This window comes from Salvelinus alpinus, chromosome 30, assembly GCF_045679555.1.
Source record: "Salvelinus alpinus chromosome 30, SLU_Salpinus.1, whole genome shotgun sequence".
NCBI lineage: Eukaryota > Metazoa > Chordata > Actinopteri > Salmoniformes > Salmonidae > Salvelinus > Salvelinus alpinus.
The window spans coordinates 21,562,262-21,588,619 of record NC_092115.1 but is presented as its reverse complement, the minus strand read 5'-3'; the positions used below and the strand labels follow the sequence as shown (position 1 = coordinate 21,588,619).

Below are 26,358 nucleotides of genomic sequence, written 5' to 3'. Positions count from 1 at the left end.
TTTGAGCAGTGTATATATTTTAAAAAGTCGGCAAATCGGCGCCCAAAAATAGCGATTTCCGATTGTTATGAAAACTTGAAATCGGCCCTAATTAATCGGTCGACCTCTAATCCCAGGACACATCCTCGTAGAGAAGGGCTTTAACTACGGCTCTGGGCAGGTCTGGAGTAAGGCAACATGCAGCCAAGCTAGGTGAACCAGGGGGAACCCCAGGATCAGATCAGCAGTCTTAGCTATAGCATGCAGAGTTTTAGACTTCTCATGGAACTCTACACATATTCCCATAAGCGTAATATTACTTTCTGTACATGTTCGAGACCAGTAGGGTGTTCCTGCAGCCATTCTGACTCCAGGCCTGTTGCTGCTAGAGTCTGTTGATGAGGACAGAGCTGGAGCCTATCCGAGATGTTCCCACCGTGTGTGTGTTGAAATAAGATGCATTTTGAGTCAAGCGACTAATTGTCTCCCTATTTAGAATATGGAGAACAAGCTATGAAGGAAAAATACTGCTGTTTTGGTGCCGGTACAGCTAACAAGCGCAAAAATTCTATTGGGATATTGTCAAAAACGACACGACACGGGTGATGATTTAACAAGGGCATTTGCGAAAAAAGCACTGTCGTTGCACCAATGTACCTAACCATAAACATCAACTTCTTTCTTTAAAATCAATACACAAGTATATATTTTTAAACTTGCATATTTAGTTAGTATTGCCTGCTAACATGAATTTCTTATAACTAGGGAAATTGTCACTTCTCTTGCGTTCTGTGCAAGCAGTCAGGGTATATGCAGCCGTTTGGGCCGCCTGGCTCATTGCGAACTGTGTGAAGTCCATTTATTCCTAACAAAGGCCGTAATTAATTTACCAGAATTGTACATGACATTGAAGGTTGTACAATTTAACAGCAATATTTAGACTTAGGGATGCCATCCGTTAGATAAAATACGGAACGGTTCCTTATTTCACTGAAAGAATAAACGTTTTGTTTTTGAGATGATAGTTTCCGGATTCGACCATATTAATGACCTAAGGCTCGTATTTCTGTGTGTTATTATGTTATAATTAAGTCTATGATTTGATAGAGCAGTCTGACTGAGCGATGGTATACACCAGCAGGCTCGTAAGCATTCATTCAAACAGCACTTTCGTGCGTTTTGCCAGCAGCTCTTTGCAATGCTTCAAGCGTTGCGCTGTTTATGACTTCAAGCCTATCAACTCCCGAGATTAGGCTGGTGTAACCGATGTGAAATGGCTAGCTAGTTAGCGGGGTGCGCGCTAATAGCTTTTCAAACGTCACTCGCTCTGAGACTTTGAGTAGTTGTTTGCTCTGCATGTGTAACGCTGCTTCGAGGGTGGCTGTTGTCGATGTGTTCCTGGTTCGAGCCCAGGTAGGAGCGAGGAGAGGGACGGATGCTGTACTGTTACACTGGCAATACTAAAGTCCCTATAAGAACATCCAATGGTATATGAAATACAAATCATATAGAGAGAAATAGTCCTATAATTCCTATAATAACTACAACCTAAAACTTCTTACCTGGGAATATTGAAGACTCATGTTTAAAGGAACCACCAGCTTTCATATCATGCTAAACCCTAAACGTTAGCTTTCTTACATGTCACATATTGCACTTTTACTTTCTTCTCCAACACTTATTATTAATTATTTAAACCAAATGGAACATGTTTCATTATTTATTTGAGGCTACATAGATTTTATTGATGTATTATATTAAGTTAAAATAAGTGTTCATTCAGTATTGTTGTAATTGTCATTATTACAAGTAAATAGAAATCGGCCAATTTTTAAATCGGTATCGGCGTTGAAAAATCATAATCGGTCGCCCTCTAGTTTCCAGCATGCTACACCACCACTACTGTCCTTGTTTACTCCAGATCCAGAAACCCACTGGGAGATGTGGTGTGTTATTTACACTATGCTGTTTTTACTGGATGGACTGTGGCTTCTAGGAATGCATTTTACACACTGCTCTCTGTGTCTGACCCTGTTTAACCAAAGAAGATAGTATCCCCTCAGCAGACTACTACACAGAACACTTGCTTGAGGCCAAGCACCCTGGGTAGAAATACAAACTAGACATGGGCCAATATTCACTGAAAATCACTGATGGCTCTGGTTCAACCAGGATATGACTGCTCTGAAGCTGTGTATATAGGTGTCCTTGTAGGCAACTGAATGGCCACATTAAGGGGAATAGTAGGCCTTTTTTAATACTTTAGCCTTGAACAGACCATAAAAGGCCATACCGTTGAAGTGAGAGGCTGACGTGTGTTGTAGAAGGGGTCAAAGTAGCCTACTAGCCCCAGGGCCAGTGTGCTTACTGTGGATCATAGATCAGTTTGTACACTCAGTGTTTTAGAAAATAAATGGGCCACTTGGCCACCCACCACCTCACTCTCTCCCCCATTGTGATTTGTTTGTGTACACTCTGTGTTTGCACCCTGCCCTGAGCCATCTGACCACTAAGGGACAGGCTCTTTAAGGATGCACCGAGTAGGTCCAGCTTGTCAATTTAACTGGTTATGTTAAGGAATCCATTGGTGTAAATGTGCGCTCTGCTCTCCACTTTTTCCTGTAGTCCACTCCCTCTCTCCCTCTGACAGACTGTCATTCTGGCTGCACCCTCATTTGGAGTTACCAAGGTCGTGTTCATTAGGCACCAAATGGAACAAAACAGACAAACATGGCGGGATGATCTGGTCCAATAAGAAACACATTTCCAAACACTCAGTTTACCGTTGTATGCCCTAAGGAACAAATCTCAGTGTTTTATTGCCATCTGAGACGGGTCCTCTTTAATATGTGATTGATTGACCATAAACCGTTCCTTCAATGGGATATCAGTGGAGAGGTGCCTGTCCTGATCTTACAGTGATCCTAGATCAGCACTGCTACTTTGAGATGCTATATGAATACTGGCCCAGATGGTATCTCCAGGGGTCCAGTACTGCCTAAATGTGGTGAGTGACTTGTCTGTCAGAGTCGTAATGATCTTAATGCTATGCGTCAGCTCCAAATGGTCTCCTCCATTGTCCCTCACTGTCAGGGTTTAACACCATGGGGACACATCAGTCACGGTTACAGCATGCCGAATATATTACAGTGCCAGCCAGCCATATTCATCACTCTCTGTATATCTCTCTGCTCTCTCTTCTGTCTCTCTGTGTAGGCCTACCTCTTGGTTTTTCTCCCTCGCACTTTCTCCGTCTCCTCTCTTGATGTTTCCCAACACTCTTATTGTTGATTCTGTGGACATGTTGACAGTTTGAGAAGATACGTATCTGTTGTGTTATGGCCCTAGCCGGGCCATTTCTTGTAAATGGAACCAGAGTGTAATGCAGGTCATCCTCCCAGTATTGTGAAAGATTGTCAGTCTGTACAGTATAAATGGTATAATGTGGCTACCCTCAGGGCTGTCTTCACGTCGCTTTGCTCTTAAACCGTCTCAGCCCTGTCAAGACTGGCCCTAAACATCTCTCCCTCCTTTCTCTCATCTCCCTCCTCCCTCTCGCTCAGGCCGTCCCTCTCCTCTCCATGTATTGTATGGGTATGTTTACCAGAGACAATGGGATATGTAAAAGACATAAATGGACAATACGTGAATCTTCTTCTTCTTCTTCCCCTAGGATGCCAGCTACTGGTTACAGGTGCACCGGTTGGAGCATGGGGACGGAGGTATCCTGGACCTGGATGACGTGCTGTGTGATGTGGCTGATGACAAAGACCGGGTAAGGGAACTGAAGCATGGGGTGATCTAGCGGTTTGAGAGAGTGGGTTTGAGTCCAACCCGCTGTTTTCTAGCACTGTCTCCTGCCTGTCCTGTCAGTTGTTCACTGTCCTATAGTAAACACGTGGTTGGAAATGCTACCTCAAGCAAGGGCCATGTGTCATCATGTATAAAGGATGACATGAGAGCAAAAACTCCGGGCATAAGTAGGTGCAAAAAAAAAAGAATGCCTACACTGTACATGAACAACCCTTTTGGCAACAACACTGGTTATCTGGTTAGTGCTTGGCATTTGTTGTTTGATACAGGTAGCTAGGTAGCTGCCAAAATAATGGAAACGCATGTTCTGGGATTCATCCATTGGCATTCAGGAGTATACCACCTCAGTCACTGGCTTCATCAATAAATGCATCAACGACGTCGTCGTCCCCACAGTGACTGTACGTACATATCCTAACCAGAAGCCATGGTCTACAGGCAACATCCAGTTCTAGCTAAAGGCTAGAACTGTCGCTTTCAAGGAGCGGGACACTAATCTGGATGCTTATAAGAAATCCTGCTATCCCCTCAGATTAAACATCAAACAGGCAAAGCGCCAATACAGGACTAAGATTGAATCCTACTGCACCGGCTCTGACGCTCGTTTGATGTGGCAGGGCTTGCAAACAATTTCGGACTACAAACGGAAAACCAGCCGCGAGCCTACCCAATTACCTAAATGCCTTTTATCCTCACTTTGAGGCAAGCAACACTGAAGCATGCATGAGAGCATCAGCTGTTCCCGGACAACTGTGTAATTGCGCTCTCTGTAGCTGATGTGAGCAAGACCTTTTTTAACAGGTCAACATTCACAAGGCCGCAGGGCAGATTACCAGGACGTGTACTCAGAGCATGCACGGACCAACTGGCAAGTGTCTTCACTGACATTTTCATCCTCTCCATGACCGATTCTGTAATACCTACATGTATCAAACAGACCACCATAGTCCCCAAGAAAGTGAAGGTAACCTGCCTACATGACTACCGCCCCATAGCACTCACGTCAGTAGCCATGAAGTGCTTTGAAAGGCTGGTCATGGCTTACATCAACACCATCATACCGCAAACCCTAGACCCACTCCAATTTGCATAGGGCCCCAACAGATCCACAGATGACGCAATCTCAATCTCACTCCACACTGCCCTTTCACACCTGGACAAAGGGAACACCTATGTGAGAATGCTGTTCCTTGACTACAGGTCAGTGTTCAACACCATAGTGCCCACAAAGCTCATCACTAAGCTAAGGACCCTGGGACTAGACACCTCCCGCTGCAACTGGATCCTGGACTTCCTGACGGGCTGCCCCCAGGTGGTAAGGGTAGGTAACAACACATCTGCCACGCTGATCGTTAACACAGGTCCCCCCGGGTGCGTGCTTAGTCACCTCCATTACTCTCTGTTCACCCACAACCCCAACACCATCATTAAGTTTGCTGACGACACAACCGTAATAAGCCTGATCACTGACAACGACGAGACCGCCTCTAGGTAGGTCGGAGACCTGGCAGTGTGGTACCAGGACAACAACACCTCTCTCAACATGAGCAAGACAAAGGAGCTGATCGTGGACTACAAGAAAAGGAGGGCCAAACACGCCCCCATTCACATCGAGGCTCTAGTGGAGCGGGTCGAGTGTTTCAAGCTCTTTCGTGTACAACAAATTACCATGGTCCAAACACACCAAGACAGTCATGACTGCACGACAATACCTTTTCCTCCTCAGGAGACTGAAAATATTTGGTATGGATCCCCAAATCCTCAAAAGGTCCTATGGCTGCACCGCCTCAAGCATCTTGACCGGTTGCCTCGCCGCCTGGTATGGCAATTGCTCGGCATCTGAACTTAAGGCGCTACAGAGGGTAATGCGTACGGCCCAGTACATCACTGGGACCAAGCTTACTGCAATCCAGGACCTATATACTAGGCGGTGTCAGAGGAAAGCCCATAAAATTGTCAGGGTCTCCAGTCACCCAAGTCAGACTGTTATCTCTGCTACCGCACGGCAAGTGGTACTGGAGCTCCAAGTCTAGGTCCAAAAGGCTCCTTAACTTGTTTGGGATAGGGGGCAGCATTTTCACTTTTGGATGAATAGCATGCCCCGAGTGAACTGCCTCCTACTCAGTCCCAGATGCTAATATATGCATATTATTATTAGTATTGGATAGAAAACACTCTGAAGTTTCTAAAACTGTTTGAATGATGTCTGTGAGTATAACAGAACTCATATGGCAAGCACAAACCTGAGAAATCCAAACTCACCCCTATCGAATACACAGTGGGATGTGGGTTATTTTTCACTTCCTAAGGCTTCCACTAGATGTCAACCGTCTTTAGAACGTGGTTTCAGGCTTATGTGAAGGGGGGCCGGATGGAAGCTGTTTTACTAAGGGGTCTGCCTACAGCCTCGTTCTCAGTCACGCGCTTTCACTTGAGAGGTTGCTCTCGTTCCAGTGCGTTTCTACAGACAATGGAATTCTCCGGTTGGAACATTATTGAACTTTTATGATAAAAACATCCTAAAGATTGATTCTATACTTAGTTTGACAAGTTTCTTCGACCTGTAATAACTTTTTGAACGTTTCGTCTAAATGGACGAGATCGCGCTTTTGGATTGTTTACCAAACGCCCTAACAAAAGAAGCTATTGGACATAAATTATGGACATTATCGAACAAAACAAGCAATTATTGTGGAACTGCGATTCCTGGGAGTGCATTCTGATGAAGATCATCAAAGGTAAGTGAATATTTTTAATGCTATTTATGAATAATGTTGACTACCCAACATGGTGGAATTTCCCTGGCTGGTTTGGGCTCTGAGCGCCGTTCTCAGATTATGCTTTTTCTGTAAAGTTTTTTTGAAATCTGACACAGCGGTTGCATTAAGGAGAAGTGGATCTAAAGTTTCATGTGTAATAGCTGTATTTTCATCAACATTTATTATGAGTATTTCTGTGAATTCATATGGCTCTCTGCAATATCACTGCATGTTTTGGAACTACTGAATCTAACACGACAATATAAATTAAGATTTTTGGATATAAATATTTACTTTACCGAACAAAACATACATGTATTGTGTAACATGAAGTCCTATGAGTGTCATCTGATGAAGATCATCAAAGGTTAGTGATTCATTTTATCTCTATTTGTGCTTTTTGTGAATGGCTGGGTTTGTCTGACTTGGTGGTGACTGAAAATAATCGTTTGTGGAGCTTTCCCTGTAAAGCATTTTTGAAATCAGACACTGTGGCTGGATTAACAAGAATTGTATCCTTAAAATGATGCCTAATACTTGTATGTTTGAGAAATTAGATTTATGAGATTTCTGTTGATTTGTATTTGGCGCCCTGCAATTTTATTGGCTGTTGGCGAGAACCCCAGTCCTAGACAGGTTAACAGCTTCTACCCCAAGCTCTTCTTTGAAAACCATGCATTTCTGTTGAAACGATGTGGCTATGCAAAGTCACTTGATGTTTTTGCAACTAGTGAATCTAACGCCTCAATGTAAACTCAGATTTTTTTGATATAAATATAAATACGTATTTAGTCAAACAAAACATGCATGTATTGTGTAACTTGAAGTCCTATGAGTGTCATCTGATGAAAATAATCGAAGGTTAGTGATTAATTTTATCTCTATTCTGGTTTTTGTGAAGCTATCTTTAGCTGGGAAAAATGGCTGTGATTATTGTGGTTTTGTGGTGACCTAACATAATCGTTTGTAGTGCTTTCGCTGAAAAGCCTATTTGAAATCGGACACTTTGGTGGAATTAACAACAAGATTACCTTTAAAATGATATAAGACACATGAATGTCTGAGGAATTTTAATTATGAGATTTCTGTTTTTTGAATTTGGCGCCCTGCACTTCGACTGGCTGTTGTCATATCGATCCCGTTAACGGGACTGCAGCCATAAGAAGTTTTAAGGTCTACACCTGTTGTATTAGGTGCACTTGACAAATACGAATTTAATTGATTTGACTTTTTATTTTATTTATTTTATTTAACCTTTATTTAACCAGGTAGGCAAATTGAGAACACGTTCTCATTTACAATTGCGACCTGGCCAGGATAAAGCAAAGCAGTTCGACACATACAACAACACATAGTTACACATGGAGTAAAACAAACATATAGTCAATAATACAGTGAAAAAAAAAAAATAAGTCTATATACAATGTGAGCAAGTGAGGTGAGATAAGGTAGGTGAAGGCAAACAAATATATGTATAAATAAATAAAAATATAAAAGGCCATGGAGGCGAAGTGAGTACAACACAGCAAGTAAAATAAAAACTAAAAAAAACAATGGAATGGTTGGTTTGCAGTGGAAGAAAGTGCAAAGTAGAGACAGAAATAATGGGGTGCAAAGGAGCAAAATAAATTAATAAATAAATACAGTAGGTAAAGAGGTAGTTGTTTGGGCTAAATTGTAGATGGGTTATATACAGGTGCAGTAATCTATGAGCTGCTCTGACAGCTGGTGCTTAAAGCTAGTGAGGGAGATAGGTGTTTCCAGTTTCAGAGATTTTTGTAGTTCGTTCCAGTCATTGGCAGCAGAGAACTGGAAGGAGAGGCGTCCAAAGGAAGAATTGGTTTTGGGGGTGACTAGAGAGATATACCTGCTGGAGCGCGTGCTACAGGTAGGTGCTGCTATGGTGACCAGCGAGCTGAGATAAGGGGGGACTTTACCTAGCAGGGTCTTGTAGATGACCTGGAACCAGTGGGTTTGGCGACGAGTATGAAGCGAGGGCCAGCCAACGAGAGTGTACAGGTCGCAGTGGTGGGTAGTATATGGGGCTTTGGTGACAAAACGGATGGCACTGTGATAGACTGCATCCAATTTATTGAGTAGGGTTTTGGAGGCTATTTTGTAAATGACATCACCGAAGTCGAGGATTGGTAGGATGGTCAGTTTTACAAGGGTATGTTTGGCAGCATGAGTAAAGGATGCTTTGTTGCGGAATAGGAAGCCAATTCTAGATTTGACTTTGGATTGGAGATGTTTGATGTGAGTCTGGAAGGAGAGTTTACAGTCTAACCAGACACCTAGGTATTTGTAGGTGTCCACATATTCTAAGTCAGAGCCGTCCAAAGTAGTGATGTTGGACAGGCGGGCAGGAGCAGGCAGCGATCGGTTGAAGAGCATGCATTTGTTTTTACTTGTATTTAAGAGCAGTTGGAGGCCACGGAAGGAGAGTTGTATGGCATTGAAGCTCGCCTGGAGGGTTGTTAACACAGTGTCAAAAGAAGGGCCAGAAGTATACAGAATAGTGTCGTCTGCGTAGAGGTGGATCAGAGAATCACCAGCAGCAAGAGCGACATCATTGATGTAAACAGAGAAGAGAGTCGGTCCAAGAATTGAACCCTGTGGCACCCCCATAGAGACTGCCAGAGGCCCGGACAACAGACCCTCCGATTTGACACACTGAACTCGATCAGAGAAGTAGTTGGTGAACCAGGCGAGGCAATCATTAGAGAAACCAAGGCTGTCGAGTCTGCCAATGAGGATGTGGTGATTGACAGAGTCAAAGGCCTTGGCCAGGTCAATGAATACGGCTGCACAGTATTGTTTCCTATCGATGGCGGTTACGATATCGTTTATGACCTTGAGCGTGGCTGAGGTGCACCCATGACCAGCTCTGAAACCAGATTGCATTGCGGAGAAGGTGTGGTGGGATTCGAAATGGTCGGTAATCTGTTTGTTGACTTGGCTTTCGAAGACCTTAGAAAGGCAGGGTAGGATAGATATAGGTCTGTAGCAGTTAGGGTCAAGGGTGTCCCCCCCTTTGAAGAGGGGGATAACCGCAGCTGCTTTCCAATCTTTGGGGATCTCAGACGACACGAAAGAGAGGTTGAAGAGGCTAGTAATAGGGGTGGCAACAATTTCAGCAGATAGTTTTAGAAAGAAAGGGTCCAGATTATCTAGCCCGGCTGATTTGTAAGGGTCCAGATTTTGCAGCTCATTTAGAACATCAGCTGACTGTATTTGGGAGAAAGAGAAATGGGGAAGGCTTGGGCGAGTAGCAGAGGGGAGGGCAGTGCTGTTGTCCGGGGTGGGGGTAGCCAGGTGGAAAGCATGGCCAGCCGTAGAAAAATGCTTATTGAAATTCTCAATTATAGTGGATTTGTCGGTGGTGACAGTGTTTCCTATCTTCAGAGCGGTTGGAAGCTGGGAGGAGGTGTTCTTATTCTCCATGGACTTTACGGTGTCCCAGAACTTTTTTGAATTTGTGTTGCAGGAAGCAAATTTCTGCTTGAAATAGCTAGCCTTGGCTGTTCTAACTGCCTGTGTATATTGGTTTCGGATACAAAGTATATAGAAATTCCATCATGCATAAGGTCATTTATAAAAATGCTGGGGAGGCCATTAGTTTTGGCTAATGTGGCTATACTCCCATGGGATGACAATTTCCCCCATCCACTGGGCACGAGTGGTCACTGATTGGTTTAATGAACATGAAAATTATGTAAGCCATATGCCATGGCTGTCTGTCACCTGATCTCAACCCAATTAAACACTTGTGGGAGATTATGGAGAACTATGCCAAGGTCCATTGCAGCTGTTCTGGTTTGTAGTGCCCCAACGCCCTATTAACAAGTTATGTTGGTGTATCCTTTATTTTGGCACTTACCTGTATCATGTTAGAACAACGGGAAAAATGAGTTTTTCCTCCCAATGACCATGTAGGTCTTTCTACTTCTTGACCTGTCCAGATGTGTGAATCCATATGTTTGTTTTTCATCAATAACATAGATGCATAAATAGATTAGGCAAGCAGTAAACTGTCTGTCTATTTAGAAAAGGCTTGGGCTACTTCACTCACCCCTCTCCACAGAATAGACTATGACCGCACCCAACCCTATTCCCTATATAATGTACTACTTTTGACCAGGGACCATATGGCTCTCTATAGGGAATCAGGTGCACTTTACGACAGACAGTTAGGTAAAACCCCAGAGTACAGAGTTGTAAGCTGCGTCCATTGCCCTCTGGCCACTCGTCTCATTTCCTCATCTCTCACTGTTTCTCACCATTTTTTAAAATGAGTCTGATGGAGAGCGAATCCTCTGAGTGAGGGACAGCAGGGCTCAGAGGTCACCAAGGGTCACATTCTCAGCTGGGTCTGCTGTGCGCCAAGGCCACTGGGCTATATCAGAATCCGTGTTACCGCAATACACTGGACTGAATGTGACCACAGTAATGTTAACATTAGGATGCTGTAATGAGTTGCAGCCGGGATTTAATATGGGAATCCATGTAGGAAACCTCCACCAGATGTAGGCTTGGTACAGTGTGTATTGCATATACAAGTGATTCAATTTTAGACTAACGTTCTGCTTACACAGTGGATGTAGCAATACTGCTTAGTGTGAGTGACTCTTACCAGAGTTTACAGTCTGATTCGGGCTCTATCCAGACCATGGTGTGGGTTTGTTTGAGAGTGTATGCATGTTTCCAATCCAATTGGAGACAGATTTTCATGCAAATATTCTCAAATATGCATAAAAATAGTATGCACATTTTGCCACCAGAGATGTTACTATCAAATTGACTTGTTGAGGATAAAAGGCTGTGTGTGATGACATGGTGCACATAAAAATACCCTTTGCAGTTAATTAATAAGACCCTCTATTTATTGGAAAGGATCACCTAGCTCATAACTGTGCACTTTAATAGATGTCGACTGATTTATGATTTTTCAACACCGATACCGATTCATAGGGGGACCAAAAAAAGCCGATACCGATTAATCTGCAATTTTTTAAATGTATTTTATTGTTTTAATATGTGCAATAATGACAATTACAACAATACTGAATAAACAATGAACACTTATTTTAACTTAATATAATACATAATTTATTTGAGACTAAATTGATTTTATGAAACATGTTCAATTTGGTTTAAATAATGCAAAAACAGTGTTGGAGAAGAAAGTAAAAGTGCAATATGTGCCATGTAAAAAAGCTAATGTTTAAGTTCCTTGCTCAGAACATGAAAGCTGGTGGTTCCTTTTAACATGAGTCTTCAATATTCCCAGTTAACCTTTTCTCAATACAGGGGGTGCTGTTTCCACTTTGGAAAATATCGTCTCCAAATTAAACTGCCTCATACTCAATTCTTGCTCGTACAATATGCATATTATTATTACTATTGGATAGAAAACAATCTCTAGTTTCTAAAACCGTTTGAATTATGTCTGTGGGTGAACCAGAACTCTTTCTACAGCGAAACTCATGACAGGACATGCGAAGCTCTGAAAAATAGTCTCTGATCTTTCATTAGCTGTCCAACCTGTATTTTTTTTGTCAATCTAATCGATAAATAATCGTAAACATAGGTGCCTTTCCAAGATGGCGCCTGCCCTAATGCATGCCATGTTTTGACAGATTACATTGCATAACCACGATTTGTGATGCTAAATATGCACATTTTCGAACAAACTCTATATGCATTGTGTAATATGATGTTACAGGACTGTCATCTGAAGAATTCTGAGAAGGTTAGTGAAAAAATTAATATATTTTGGTGGCGATAACGTTATCGCCCCCTTTGCCTTGATTTAATGCTGGTGTGATGTTAGCTCATGTGGTATGCTAATATAACGATATATTGTGTTTTCGCTGTAAAACACTTAGAAAATCTGAAATATTGTCTGGATTCACAAGATCTGTGTCTTTCGATTGCTGTAGGCTGTGTATTTTTCAGAAATGTTTTAGGATGAGTATTTTGGTAATTGACGTCGGTCTCTGTAATTATTCCGGCTGCTTCCAACGCTATTTCAGATTGCAGCTGCAATGTACAACTGTGATTTATACCTGAAAAATGCACATTTTTCTAAAAAAACATATCCTATACCATAAATATGTTATCAGACTGTCATCTTATGAAGTTGTTTCTTGGTTAGTGGCTATATATATCTTTATTTAGTCGAATTAGTGATAGCTACTGATGGAGTAAAAAACTGGTGGAGTAAAAAAAGTGGTGTCTTTTGCTAACGTGGTTAGCTAATAGATTTACATATTGTGTCTTCCCTGTAAAACGTTTAAAAAATCAGAAATGATGGCTGGATTCACAAGATCTGTATCTTTCATCTGGTGTCTTGGACTTGTGATTTAATGATATTTAGATGCTTGTATTTACTTGTGACGCTATGCTAGGCTATGCTAGTCAGCTTTTTTACTGTGGGGGGTGCTCCCGGATCCGGGATGAGTACCAAGTAAAAGTTAAGAAGTTATAGGTTGTCATTATTATAGGAATTATGACGTGTCAACAATTTCTCTCTACCATTTTGTATTTCATATACCTTTTGACTATTGGATGTTCTTATAGGCACTTCAGTATTGCCAGCCTAATCTCGGGAGTTGATAGGCTTGAAGTCATAAACAGCGCTGTGCCTCAAGCATGGCTAAGAGCTGCTGGCAAACGCAGTAAAGTGCTTTTTGAATGAATGCTTACGAGCCTGCTGCTGCCTAACACCGCTCAGTCAGACTGCTCTATCAAATATCAAATCATAGACTTAATTATAATAAACTCATTAAAAAAAGGGTTCTGAAAAAGGGACGTTTCTCTCTTTCAATGATCATTTGTAATAATCAAAATATCTTCACAGATCTTCATTGTAAAAGGTTTAAACACTGTTTCCCATGCTTGTTCAATGAACCATAAACAATTAATGAACATGCACCTGTGGAACGGTCGTTAAGACACTAACAGCTTACAGACGGTAGGCAATTGGGTCACAGTTATGAAAAGTTAGAACACTGAAGAGGCCGTTCTACTGACTCTGAAACACCAAAGGAAAGAAGCCCAGGGTCCCTGCTCATCTGCATGAATGTGCCTTAGGCGTGCTGCAAGGGGGCATGAGGACTGCAGATGTGGCCAGGGCAATAAATTGCAATGTCCGTAGTGTGAGACAGGATGGACAGCTGATCGTCCTCGCAGTGGTAGACCACAGGTAACACCTGCACAGGATCGGTACATCCGAACATCACACTTGCGGGACAGGTACAGGATAGCAACAACAGCTGCCGGAGTTATCCCAGGAACGCACAATCCCTCCATCACTGCTCAGACTGTCCGCAATAGGCTGAGGCCTTGTAGGCCTGTTGTAAGGCAGGTCCTCACCAGACATCACGAGCAACAACGTCGCCTATGGGCACAAACCCTCCGTCACTGGACAAGACAGGACTGGCAAAAAGTGCTCTTCACCGACGAGTCGCGGTTTTGTCTCACCTTGGGTGATGGTCGGATTCGCGTTTGTCGTCGAAGGAATGAGCGTTACACCGAGACCTGTACTCTGGATGTTCATACAAATATTTACACATGTTAAGTTTGCTGAAAATAAATGCAGTTGACGGTGAAAAGTCAAATCCGGAGACTATAATTTCGAAAACAAACATTTATTCTTTCAGTGAAATACGGAACCGTTACGTATTTTATCGAATGGGTGGCAACCCTGAATCGAAATATTGCTGTTACATTGCCCAACCTTCAATGTTATGTCATAATTATGTAAAATTCTGGCAAATTAATTACGGTCTTTGTTAGAAAGAAATGGTCTTCACACAGTTCGCAACGAGCCAGGCGGCCCAAACTGCTGCATATACCCTGACTCTGCTTGCACAGAACGCAAGAGAAGTGACACAATTTCCCTCGTTAATATTGCCTGCTATCATGCATTTCTTTTAACTAAATATGCAGGTAAAAAAAAATACTTCTGTGTATTGATTTTAAGAAACATTAATGTTTATGGTTAGGTACATTTGTGCAGTGATTGTGCTTTTTTTCGCGAATGCGCTTTTGTTAATTCATCACCCATTTGGCGAAGTTGAAGGAAGCTGTGATTGGATGATAAATGAACAGGCACTGCATTGCATATAATCAAAGCAGGACTAGTTAACCTAGTAATATCATCAACCATTTGTAGTTAACTAGTGATTATGTTAAGATAAGTTAAATGCAAGCTAGCAACAAACCGTGGCTACTTGCAGCCACAGGTCCTTCTGTTGCTGCTCTCACATAACAGGTGGTCAGCCTGCCACGCAGTCTCCTCATGGATTGCAATGTAATCGGCCATAATCGGCGCCCAAAAAGGCCGATTACCAATTTGTTATGAACACTTGAAATCGGCCCTAATTAATTGGCCAACTTGTCTAGCGTGTTTTGTGAACATTTGAAAAGTTTACTGAAAAATGTTATGTTTCCATCAGGCCTGTCGTGAATCTATTTCGCTGACATGTACTTTACTTGCATAAAAAAGCTGAATGGAAACTTGGAAAGGGGGATCAGTTGTACAACTGAATGCCTTCAACTTAAGTGTGTCTTCCGTATTTAACCCCTCTGAATCAGAGGTGCTGGGGGCTGCCTTCCTCGACATGAACATTTTCAGAACCCACTGTTCCCCGGGTGAACTGCCTCACTGTTGTCTATTAGATTATGGCCTATGCCTGATTTTTAAAGCCTGTGATTCTGTTCAAGGGGGATGGATGATGAATGAGACTAGGATTGGAAGTGAGTGACAGATTTAATTAATCTGTAGAGGGAGATGGGCGGGGGGAGAGCAGCTTCGAGCAGTTATGGGTGTAGTTAGTAAGCATACGGTTAGTGGCTGACTGAAGCTTCTCTCCACAATAAATGGTTGGAGTCAGTGGATAAGCTTCTCTACAATGAAGGGGGTAAGTGAATGCCGTGACCTTAGTGCTGGCACAATTACCATATAGCTGTGTGACTGACGGTTATGGATGAAGACAGTCATGAAAATAAAATGTCATAACCATAAATTAAACTACAATTCAAATGAATAGCTGACTGAATGACCACAATGCTGCTGCATCAGCAGCAAACGTAGAGGGAGAGAATGAATAGAACATACTTGGAACCTCTAACCCTGTCAATTTGACTGGTAAACTCATGGGTACACTCAATGGACACCTGGTATTGTCATGCAATAATTCCATGGTAATGTCATGTTCATTCAAGTGATGTTAACCCTTTAGTCCCCAATATAATTCTCGAACGCTGCTGTAGACTTCCAAAAACAAAGAACTTGTAATTGTCATTCGTTAACTTAGTTTTAAAGAGCACAACCACTTCTTTAATGACACAACATTCATGTCGATATGAATAACACTCATTATGTCTTCCATTGTGTAGACACTCACTAACACTCAACACAACAATAAACAAGAGTATTTAAATTGTAGTACATTTTGAGTGAGTAATTTAGTCAAATTTACTAAGTATAATCTATTATACTTATAAATATGTGAAAATGTAACCGGATGACAATATTCAGAAAGTATTTCAAAACCCACACAAAGTAGGCTATTTGATTGACAACGATTCTTACTTCTGTAACAATGTAAAAATACAAACAACCATTCAGACTATTTCAAAATATAGACACCCTCAATAAGATTTAGTACAAACCAGGCCTGAAACAAAATGTAGAAGTAGTAGCCTACTTTGACAACAATTCAGTGAATGCAGACAGAGATTTCAGAGAGTAGTACAATTCTAAAAAGTACACAATTTCCCTAATACGATTTGGAGGACAAATTCATATTTCACACTGTCAAATGTTTGCATTTAGCCTACAACATGTCATGGAACTTCTGGAAGCACAGCCCCATCCTGCAAAGTGGCACAGAACACGTAGCACACTGAGGAAGTTACTAGATATCTCCAACTCTTTGCCCAGCATCCACTCTGGATGCACACCACACACTGTCTCCTACGTCCTTTAAACTTCACCAGGGAGTGGCCTGCTTTCAAATGATGAATAACATTTCGGTCGACACCCCCGAGTGCCACACTCTTGGCTCCCCGCTTCCTGCCACTGTAGCCAAGTGAATGCACAAGCTGCATTTTGAATGCCTTCAGGGGTGAGCGCATGCGCTTTCTGGGAAGGGGCCTTTGCATGGTCCCCCACACTGGTCTACTGACGCCGCCCTCAGGACGCCCTAGATGGGTAGCAATATGACACGCCACCGCTTTGAGCAGCTGTGTAGGTACATGCACTTTTCAGATCCCAATTCAACAAATGAGACAGACAAATTGCACAAAGTAAGCTGTGTGCTACAAAGGTGAATGTTAAGATTTGGGGCAAACACATTCCATGGAAACACAGGCTCCCGTCTCTGGTGCCCTTCCTCCTCCTCTCCATGTTCCTCTTCCTTGCCATGTCTCCCTCGCACCCTATTCCCTGTGGGCCCTGGTCAAAAGTAGTACGCAGTATAGGATGCCATTTGGGACACACATTACGTCTGTATACATTGATGTGCCGGTCAGTTTAGTCTGTTACTCTACAGCCATAGAAATGGAATAAGTGGACTTGAATGAATAGAGTTAATTGTGGAATCCCGTTCTACTCATTCCAGTTCTGTGGCTACAGCAGTTCTGACCTGGAGTTAATTACATAGCTGTATGATGCCATAATCGGCTACTAGCCCAATAACCACTCCACTAAACATGACTCCACTCTCCTGGCAACTCGCTCTGCATCTCTGACATGTGTGAGATGCTTTTTAAAGACTGTGGAGAAGGATTGTGTGGCATGGTGAGCGATGTGGCTTTTATTGGGTTACAGTGTGTCATCGCTGCTGCCAGGAATGGTGGCTGACAGCTCAGGGATTCACTGAGTGTTTTTTCAGATGCTGTGTGTCTTTTTGTCTGTCCCTCCCTCCATGTCCTCTTTCTTGGCCTACAGTCCAGCCTTGAGCCTTGATGGCATTCCCGTCTTTAACGGTCAGTCAATGCCTGCCCTGCCTAGTAATAATTACCCAGAGATGGAGGATAGTAGGACATTCAACACACACACACACACACACACACACACACACACACACACACACACACAACCTTGGTGTCAGGTGACTGGCGTGTCCCTGCACCCTCCTGGGGTCATGAACTCTTCAGGGCTATGCTGTTTCAACCCCACATTCTCCATGTGTCTGGGAAAGACACGCGCGCGCGCGCGCGCGCACACACACACACACACACACACACACACACACACACACACACACACACACACACACACACACACAGTGGACTCCGTGTGTCTGGGCAGGGCAGACAGCTGCACGGTCCATCTCCACTTAATCACTTCTCGACAGACACACACACTTCTGTGTAAATACATTTAAATTCAATCACTTTTTGACAGCACCCCCTTTGAATTGAACTAAACCTTTCCGTACATATTTACCCATTGTAGCGGTTCTCAGAAAGTTGCTTTTTGGACCTGAATGCCAAAACATTCCAGCGATAAAGGGACTCAAAGTTGACCTATTTTGCATACCCCAGCCCACCATACCATGAGACATCCATGTCTTCATCACTGGAATAGATAAACGCTTGTGATTAACATCTAAAAGCTGACAAACAGACTTGTAAAACTATTTTATTCCTTGAAAAGAAAAAAACATTTTCCTTAACATGAATGTTTTGGCATTCAGGTCCAAAAAGTCATTTTCTGAGCACTTCTACAAAGGGAAAATAATTGTTGAAGGTTTTGTTCAAATCAATATGGGTGCTGTCAAAAAGTGAGTAAATCCATTTTAAATTCAATCAAACACGTACATGGATGGATGAGGGCTAACCTGTCCTTCTGTCAGTGTGGTGCATGGAGGATGCTTCCCACAGTTGTCCTTTGGGTGGTGGACCATTCTTGATACACACAGGAAACTGTTGAGCGTGAAAAACCCAGCAGCGTTGCAGTTCTTGATACACTCAAACCGGTGCGCCTGGCACCTACTAACACCCCGTTCGAAGGCACTTAGATCTTTTGTCTTGTTCATTCACCCTCTGAATGGCACACATACACAATCCATGTCTCACGACTTAAACATCCTTCTTTAACCTGTTTCTACCCCTTCATCTACACTGATTGAGATGGATTTACCAGGTGACATCAATAAGGGATCATAACTTTCATCTGGATTCACTCGGTCAGTCTGTCATTGAAAGAGCAAGTGCTCCTAATGGTTTTTACACTGTGTGCAGTGCACTACTTTTGACCAGGGCCTATAAGGATAGTCATTTAGGACACACACCAGCAAGTCAAACCACTCATTGGACCCAGTGAAACCACTGTCAAGTGTTTCTATGACTGGAATCCCTGTCTGAACGTTACATACTGATTCCCTCTCTATGGCATGCTGGTCTGGATGGAATGGGGTAGGACTGACTCACTCCTGCGCTGTCCTGAATTACAGGACACCTTGCGGTGGAAGGCAGGGGCTTGGCTTCAGTGTTATTAACTTATTGAGACCGATGTGGAAATGAGCAGGGGGACAGTGGGGTAGGGAGATGCTGAGGTAGCGGTGGCGCCAGGATACGTACTCACGTTGAGGGGTGACCTATCAGGCCAATGTGCTGCATCGGGTGGTGTTACCTGCTATACCAGACTCAGGGTTTGGGCTCAATTGTACACCTGCTGAAACTGAAACAAAGTGGGCTTGTGCTCCAAAGAGAACAAGGATGGCGAGTTAACAGCCATTTGTGAAATCAAACAAATCCACGTTTATCGACAAACCCTGCAGTGTTCCCCTTTTGGGAGGGTGCTGTTCAATTGTGTTATATCCACGAAAACATAAATGTTTACATGTATTGATTTTGGGGCCTCTATATTTAGCCTGCTTGTTTGTCTGCCAAGTACATTGATTTTTGGAGCACACAGATGTTTTGATGCTATAAAAATGAGTATTGACCCCATTAGAATACATACTGGTACGTATGAGGAATGTCTTATGTATTCTAAAGCATTAAATATAAATACAGTTGTGCGGATAGAAAAACACTTTTATTTTAAAACATGGTTCAAACTGGTCATGAGTCGACTTAGACAATGCATCTGGGCTGCTTTTATCACTTTCATTAAATCGTCTCTGAAGCCATAGAGAGAGCAGGGATGCCCTAGAGCAGGGATTGGCAACTGGCGGCCCGCCAATTTATGAAATAAATAAAAATGTTAAAATATATATATATTTGAAGTTGGTCGGGGTCTCAACTTACTGTTGAGAGTTAGAATAATATTCCAAATTTGGTTGTGCATCAGTCACTCAATTAGTCTGTCAGCAATTTTTATTTTTACTTGTAAGTTAGCGACCAGCTATCTAAACTTGTAGTAAGCATGGCTGAATTACCGACCGGGGTAGGGCCCATTTCTTTATCAGTTATCATATTAAAAACGGCAAACGTTTGCCCCCCCCCCCCCCATGTCAAAATGTGTAGAATTGAAGGAAATTAAATTTAAAACGTACATTGTTTTTTCTCTTCACTGTCACAAGGGGGGGGCACTAAAATACTTTGCTTGCACTGTTGGGGGGGTGTATGTATGTGGGTACGCAGAACCACGAGCCAATGCGGCCCCTCGTGATGACTTGTTTTTTTGTGGGCCCCCACCCCCATCAAATAGTAGGTATACCTGTCCCCACCCATCACTACATAACCTAGTGGTGACCTGTGTGTGTGATATCCTTCATCTGCCTCTCCATCAAAGACCTTCAGAGGAGAGCTGTTAAATAATGACCTTCTATTCCACGCTCCTCCTGCGTCCCGCCTTAATAGGAACAGCATGGTGTCTGTAGGTTGATAGAAAGGTCTATAGATGAGGTTAACACACACTAAGGTACCATGCTTTTCACATCCATGGTGCTGGGTCTTACTGCCCGCGCGTGCACACCATTTTTACCGCTGCACATGGATTTGCTGACTTTTTTGCTGCAAGACCTTTTTGAAGACCGGGTAGAAAGGTCTAAACTCTGTTTGAGCCCCTGTAGTGGTAGACCAGAGAGTCTACTGGCTAAGACCAAGTCAAGAACATGATTCATATGATATGTAGGTAGCTGCTGCTAATCACAAGTGACCATTTAAACACTTGAAGGGGATTTAAACTGAATGGAAGCGGAAAACTCAATATTAATTATGGTTAATTGCTTCTAATGAGGTTAGAGTGGAATGTTGTGAAAGGAAGCTGTCACTGGGTATTCATCATTTGGGCACTACTCATTAAGTGTGACGCACATTTGTCAAGAAATTCACTGTACATTGACCTAGAAGTAGGCCTGTATACAGAAAAATATATTGAGTGTTTCCTTCTGTTAAGACTGACTATACCTTGTGTTTTACAAGCCACATGTTGTACTTCCCAAAAAGTGGGTGTAGTTGGTGAGTTAATGAAAGCCAGCCTTATGGGAGCACGAACGCACGCACGCACGCACAGCCTCTTATGGGAAATACCTTGCCAGTGCTCTGTGGCTCATTGGTAGCCTTCTACTGCCTTGGTGACAGTATTCCTTGTTAGCCTAGGTTTCCATGGAGCTATGATGAACCACATAAAGCAGTGTATTGTAGCAATGGTGTGTGTAGGCTACCGTTGAGTCTCACCTTCAGTCAGCCCATCCCCCATGAGAGGAACACACCCACATTTACATGAGTGAGTCATGGATAGTCATACAGTCAGGGAGATGGGGAGCAGTTGCAGGACTGTAGAGAGCGAATGAGCGAAGCCTTTGATCTACTTTGTTGTGAAGAGGCTTTTGGTTGGCTCTCCTGCTCTGTCATGGGTCTGTGGCCAGGACTGTTTTTGATAGTGTTGCAAGCCTTTTTAGGTGCACACTCTGAGACGAGTGGGGATCTGTACATGGGGGCAAGACACAGTAAGTCAGAGAATGGCTTAAGACACAAGTTTTTCTTTTGCTCCCTCTTTAAAGCTGGGATCCAAGGTGAAAAAGCGCCCCAGGCACACTAGTTTTTGTTTTTAACCAGAGGAGATGAGCATCATATGTGCGACGTCCAAAGGAAAAAATGATTTGTTGTAATATCGCAAGCGGACGTGGCCGTTTCACCGCTGAGGATTCCAGCTTTAAGTTAACATTTGTATCTCTTTCTTATACAGCCTGCTCGAGTAGGCTACGTCTAATTTGTCATCAGGATCATTGTGTGAAAATCATACCAAGATATTCAAGCAGTTTGTGATTTTCCTGACATTTACCGAGCCTTCAGAAATTATTCACACCCATTGACTTTTTCTACATTTTGTTACAGCCTGAATTGAAAATGGTTTAAATTGAGAATGTGTCACTGATCTACACACACACACACACACACACACACACACACACACACACACACACACACACACACACACACACACACACACACAATACCCCATAATGTCGAAGTAGAATTATGTTTTTAGAAATGTTGAAATTTTTTAATGGCTGTGATAGAACTGAGGATGGATCAGCATTGTAGTTACTCCACAATACTAACAAATGACAGAGTGAAAAGGAAGCCTGTACAAAATAACATATTCCAAAACGTGCATCCACTTTGCAATAAGGCACTAAAGTAGTACTGAAAAAATATTTGGCAAAAATTAACTTTCTCTCCTAGATACAAAGTGTTATGTTTGGGGAAAATACAAGACATCACATCACCAGGGATGGTGTTAACGCAGGATTTTGCCATTTTCATGCAGAAAAGGAAAGATAAAACGCAGAAAAAATATCTTGCTGGGTTTAGTAAATGCAGATCTAAAATGCTTCTTATTGTAAATTCTACTCGGCTTCAGCCACGGTCAAAATCATGCATGTAAAAGGATAATTTCCTGCTTCAGTTGTACTTCTCCACTTGGATTAAATATCTTTGCTCCCCTCATTGGATCACCAGACCAAGTTCTGACACGATCTGATGTGTGGACAACTTTTCTCCGGTACTTTCCTCCAGTGTAGTTCTTTTTAGACTGCAATTTAAAATGCAAGTTTAACTTCAAGCAAAACATTAGGGAATTTTGCTGGCTGCATTCTCTGACAAAAATGCCTTGCTTTTTCATTGTAAGCTAATGTACCTAGCTATTTGTGGCTGCTAGCCAAATGGCGTTGCACTTCTGTTATCATATGAAAACATTTTCTGCTGAATGTGTTGCACGTGTCTTACACTTGTTACAGGTTTAGGTTTTTCCATTTGTGTTTTGAGGTTGGACTTTAGCACGTATAGCTCGTTAGCAGGTAGGGCTCACTGTGTAAGTCGGTATGTGTTACACATTCGGGTGTCATTCGTGGGAAGGTGTTTCACCTGTGCTGACCCATGTGCTATTTAAGAGTGGCTGGCTCAGTGCTCCAGTTATCTTGATAGATGCGGAGGGTTAACTCCTTTTAGTTGACTACCTATTTTGATTTCTAGACAATCCTTTCTGATGTCCTTGTTTTTCGTTTTGCTCCACCTTTTTGGTTTGTTTCCTGTCTTTAAGTTTGGTGTGGATTTTTCTTTTGTTTGCTTCTTCTTGGGCAAATTTAGTGGTCGCTCATTGTGGGTGTCTTTTAGGTCCCGGTTGTTGCTAGTCAACTGTCAGTGAACACCCCCATGAGTGTCTTTCAGAACCCCTCCTGAAAACCCACCTGTTGCGTTTTGGTTGTTGGTCAGTGACTTTGTTATTTCCCTCTTCTGTTTGAGCGACATTTTTGGTTTTCTTGCTGGGGAACTATTGACGCAAAAACCCACTGTAGACTTTCAATATAAAACACAGGTCCCAGCTAGCACAGTGGATCTGGGCCGATTTCTGGCTGAGAGTCGGGGCACTCGGCTGAGAGTCGGACTCGGCTGATGTAATGTATTACTTATGTCTAGGATGTGGGAATTGTGCTCGGGCCGATTCCAGTGTGAGTTATCTGGGCCAAAGGTATTACTTGAGGTTTGGGCCGAGGCTACTCTGGCAGATGATTACACGGGCTGCTTTATATAATTAACATTTCATTATTTATTTTTACATTTTTTCTCATTGTTTCTGTGATCAAAAAATACAATTAACATTTCAATTAAATTCTTTAAGAGTCCTGTGTAGTATTGTAGTTTTTTGATACTTTGTGCAAGGCAATTGATAAGCATGAAAAACTTTGTACATGGAGCCTCCTGAGTGGCTCAGCAGTCTAAGACACTGCATCGCAGTGCAAACTGCATCGCTACAGATGCTGGTTCGAGACCCATGAGGCGACGCACAATTGTCCCAGCGTCGTCCGAGTTAGGGGAGGGTTTGGCCGACCGGGATGTCCTTGTCCCATTGCGCTGTGGCAGGCAAGGCACCTGCACGGTCACCAGGTGTATGGTGTTTCCTCCAACACAATGTTGATTTGTGGATGGGTATAATTTGTACGTGTATAATAGTCATATTTAAAATGACTGAAATCAGGTAATTCCGGTAGACTGAAACGGCCCGACATGCTTGGGCCGATTCTGGGCAGTCATTCATTTTTTTCCCGGGCCGAGTCTGGGCTGCTTCTGGGCCTATTCCTCATTGCTAGCTGGGGTGTAATGGTTTAAAACACAGATTTATTTTCAAGATACAGTATATTAGTGTTTTCCATACATTCTAACGTTTTTGTGAATTATTCTTCTACTTTGACATTAGAGTATTTTGTGTATATTGACAAAAAACGACACTTAAATCCTTTTTAATCCCCCTTTTGTAACACAACATGTGGAGAAAGTTAAGGGGTGTGAGTACTTTCTACCAGACAGTGTGGGTTTATGTCTGCTGTATGAGGCCACAGGGAAAATCTGATTATTTGTGTGTGAAGTCCACAGGAGTCCATATTAAACAGGGTGCACTATAAAGGGAATTTGGTCCCTTTTTGGACACATCCAGGCTGTAAAAGATGAAGAGCAGATGTTAATCAGATTGGAACCTCCCTTCTCTCCATCTCCCAGCTGAATATTTTTTTTATGCTCTGAGGGAATTTGGGGTAAAGGACAAACTTTTCTCCTGTGTTTCCTGAAAATTAAGACTGATTTCTTAGTAAACTCTTCAACATAAACTATTGGACATACCAGTAGTAACAATTAAACAGATATTTTTGTGTGTGCTTGTCAAGTTGACATAGTATCACTACAAACAGATCCTTAGCCAGCATGTAGTAAGTCCAGGGTCAGTACAGAGGAACAACGCTGCCCTCCTGAGGTGTACATCTGTAAGTGCAACATGTCTTTCCTTTTTCCCCTCCACTGTTTCATCTCAACTATAGCTGAATGCGCATTTCTCTTCTGGCTGACTGTGCAATTCTCACCCTGGCTGACTGTAATATCTTAAGCTTTTCAGTGATAATGTGTTGCCTTTTGAAACGGTATATTCACGTTTGTGAGAATTATTGAAGCTTGGTGTACCTTAATGATTTCCCCCTTAGCTAGAAGTCCATGAAGGAACGTAGGCCTGCTGTTCAGTTATCATGCAGTAATAGTAGTGCCTGGAAGATTATTAATATTTCTAACCTTTTGTTGACAGTTTGTGTGAATGAAAGTTTGAAAGTGTTTTATGCTGTTTTCTTAACGTAATAATAAGTGATTATTGGCACCCAAAGACCTTGACAACTGAGACTTCTGTTTTTTTAAGAGCAGCCACAATGAGCTGTTATTGGCCTACATGTTTTTGGAGCCACGACCACAACTACCCAGCAACTGCTATAAAACCAGATACGCCAACACACAATACAGCCATGGAGATGGGCAAACACTTCTTCTCCAATAGAAGTCTCTGATCACACTTGTAGGCGATGTCATGGTTACATTGGCTAGCTAAGCTCATGCGCAGAAACACTTCTTCGGGTCTAACGGCCGTTTCATGCCGAACTACGCATGTAAAAATCAAATCAAATCAAATGCAATCTTTAGATATAGTTTTTCACTAAAATGAAAACGTGTCAGTTTGTCACTCTCACGAGGTTGTAGTAATGACATGTTCGACTACTTAAGACATTAGCTCAAATCTAGGTTGTCCCTTTAGATTTGGAGAAAATTAACTAAGGAATCATTTTTCACTTCTCTCATTGACTTCTCAAACCCTAAACGCCGTCCGGGTCTTCTTGGTCTATTTCACAAGAGGTCCCGGAAGTCGTGATTTTGCAGCTGTGGGTTTAGAAACTCTGTGATACCGCTTTGTGTTGTGTTCTCAGCTGGATCCTCATCTCAGATATGGCTTAGTTACATATGAACTGTGGGATGTTTTGTTACATGTACTGTAGCCTCGCCTCCAACCGAAGGGGGTTGGTGAAAGAATGGTAAACTAACCAAAAAAATCTAACTGGAGACATTTCGTTCGTCCCCACAAGGAAAAATGCTATTTCTATGGGGATTAGGGTTTGGGGATAAAGGCTAGTGGTTAGGTTTCCTGAGTGTGAGAGATGTCTGTCACTGCAAGACACATACTGTGTCGTTGATGCTGTTTTAGGTAGAGGTGCCATCCTTGTACCTGTCTAATCGATCCAACATAAAGGAATAAATCCTTTGAATGTTCAGGCCCATTCATGAGATTAAGGTCTGTATTCATAAAGCATTTCAGAGTAGGAGTCCTGCTCTAGGATCAGTTTTGTCTTTTAGATCAGAAGGAATAAGATCATAAGGACAGGGAGGGGACCTGGTCCTAGGTCAACACTGTAATACTGCCCAGTTTTGTGTTCTCTGTTCTCTCTCTGTCAGGACAGTCTAACTTTGACCAACAGAGGTCTCCCTTGGTACATAGTCATTGAGATTGTCCTGCTCTGACATTGCTGGACTAATG

At 42.5% G+C, this 26,358-nt stretch overlaps 1 protein-coding gene across 7 annotated transcripts in view; it reads left to right on the top strand.

Annotated features, from left to right (window-relative positions):
• The window catches only part of LOC139559760 (partitioning defective 3 homolog), a 231,359-nt gene that overhangs the window by 39,264 nt on the left and 165,737 nt on the right, over positions 1-26,358 (top strand). For all 7 annotated transcript variants that reach the window (XM_071376099.1, XM_071376095.1, XM_071376094.1 and 4 more), the window contains exon 2: positions 3,653-3,754. In XM_071376099.1, the coding sequence (XP_071232200.1) occupies positions 3,653-3,754 (102 nt within the window). The remainder of the gene's footprint in view (positions 1-3,652; positions 3,755-26,358) is intronic.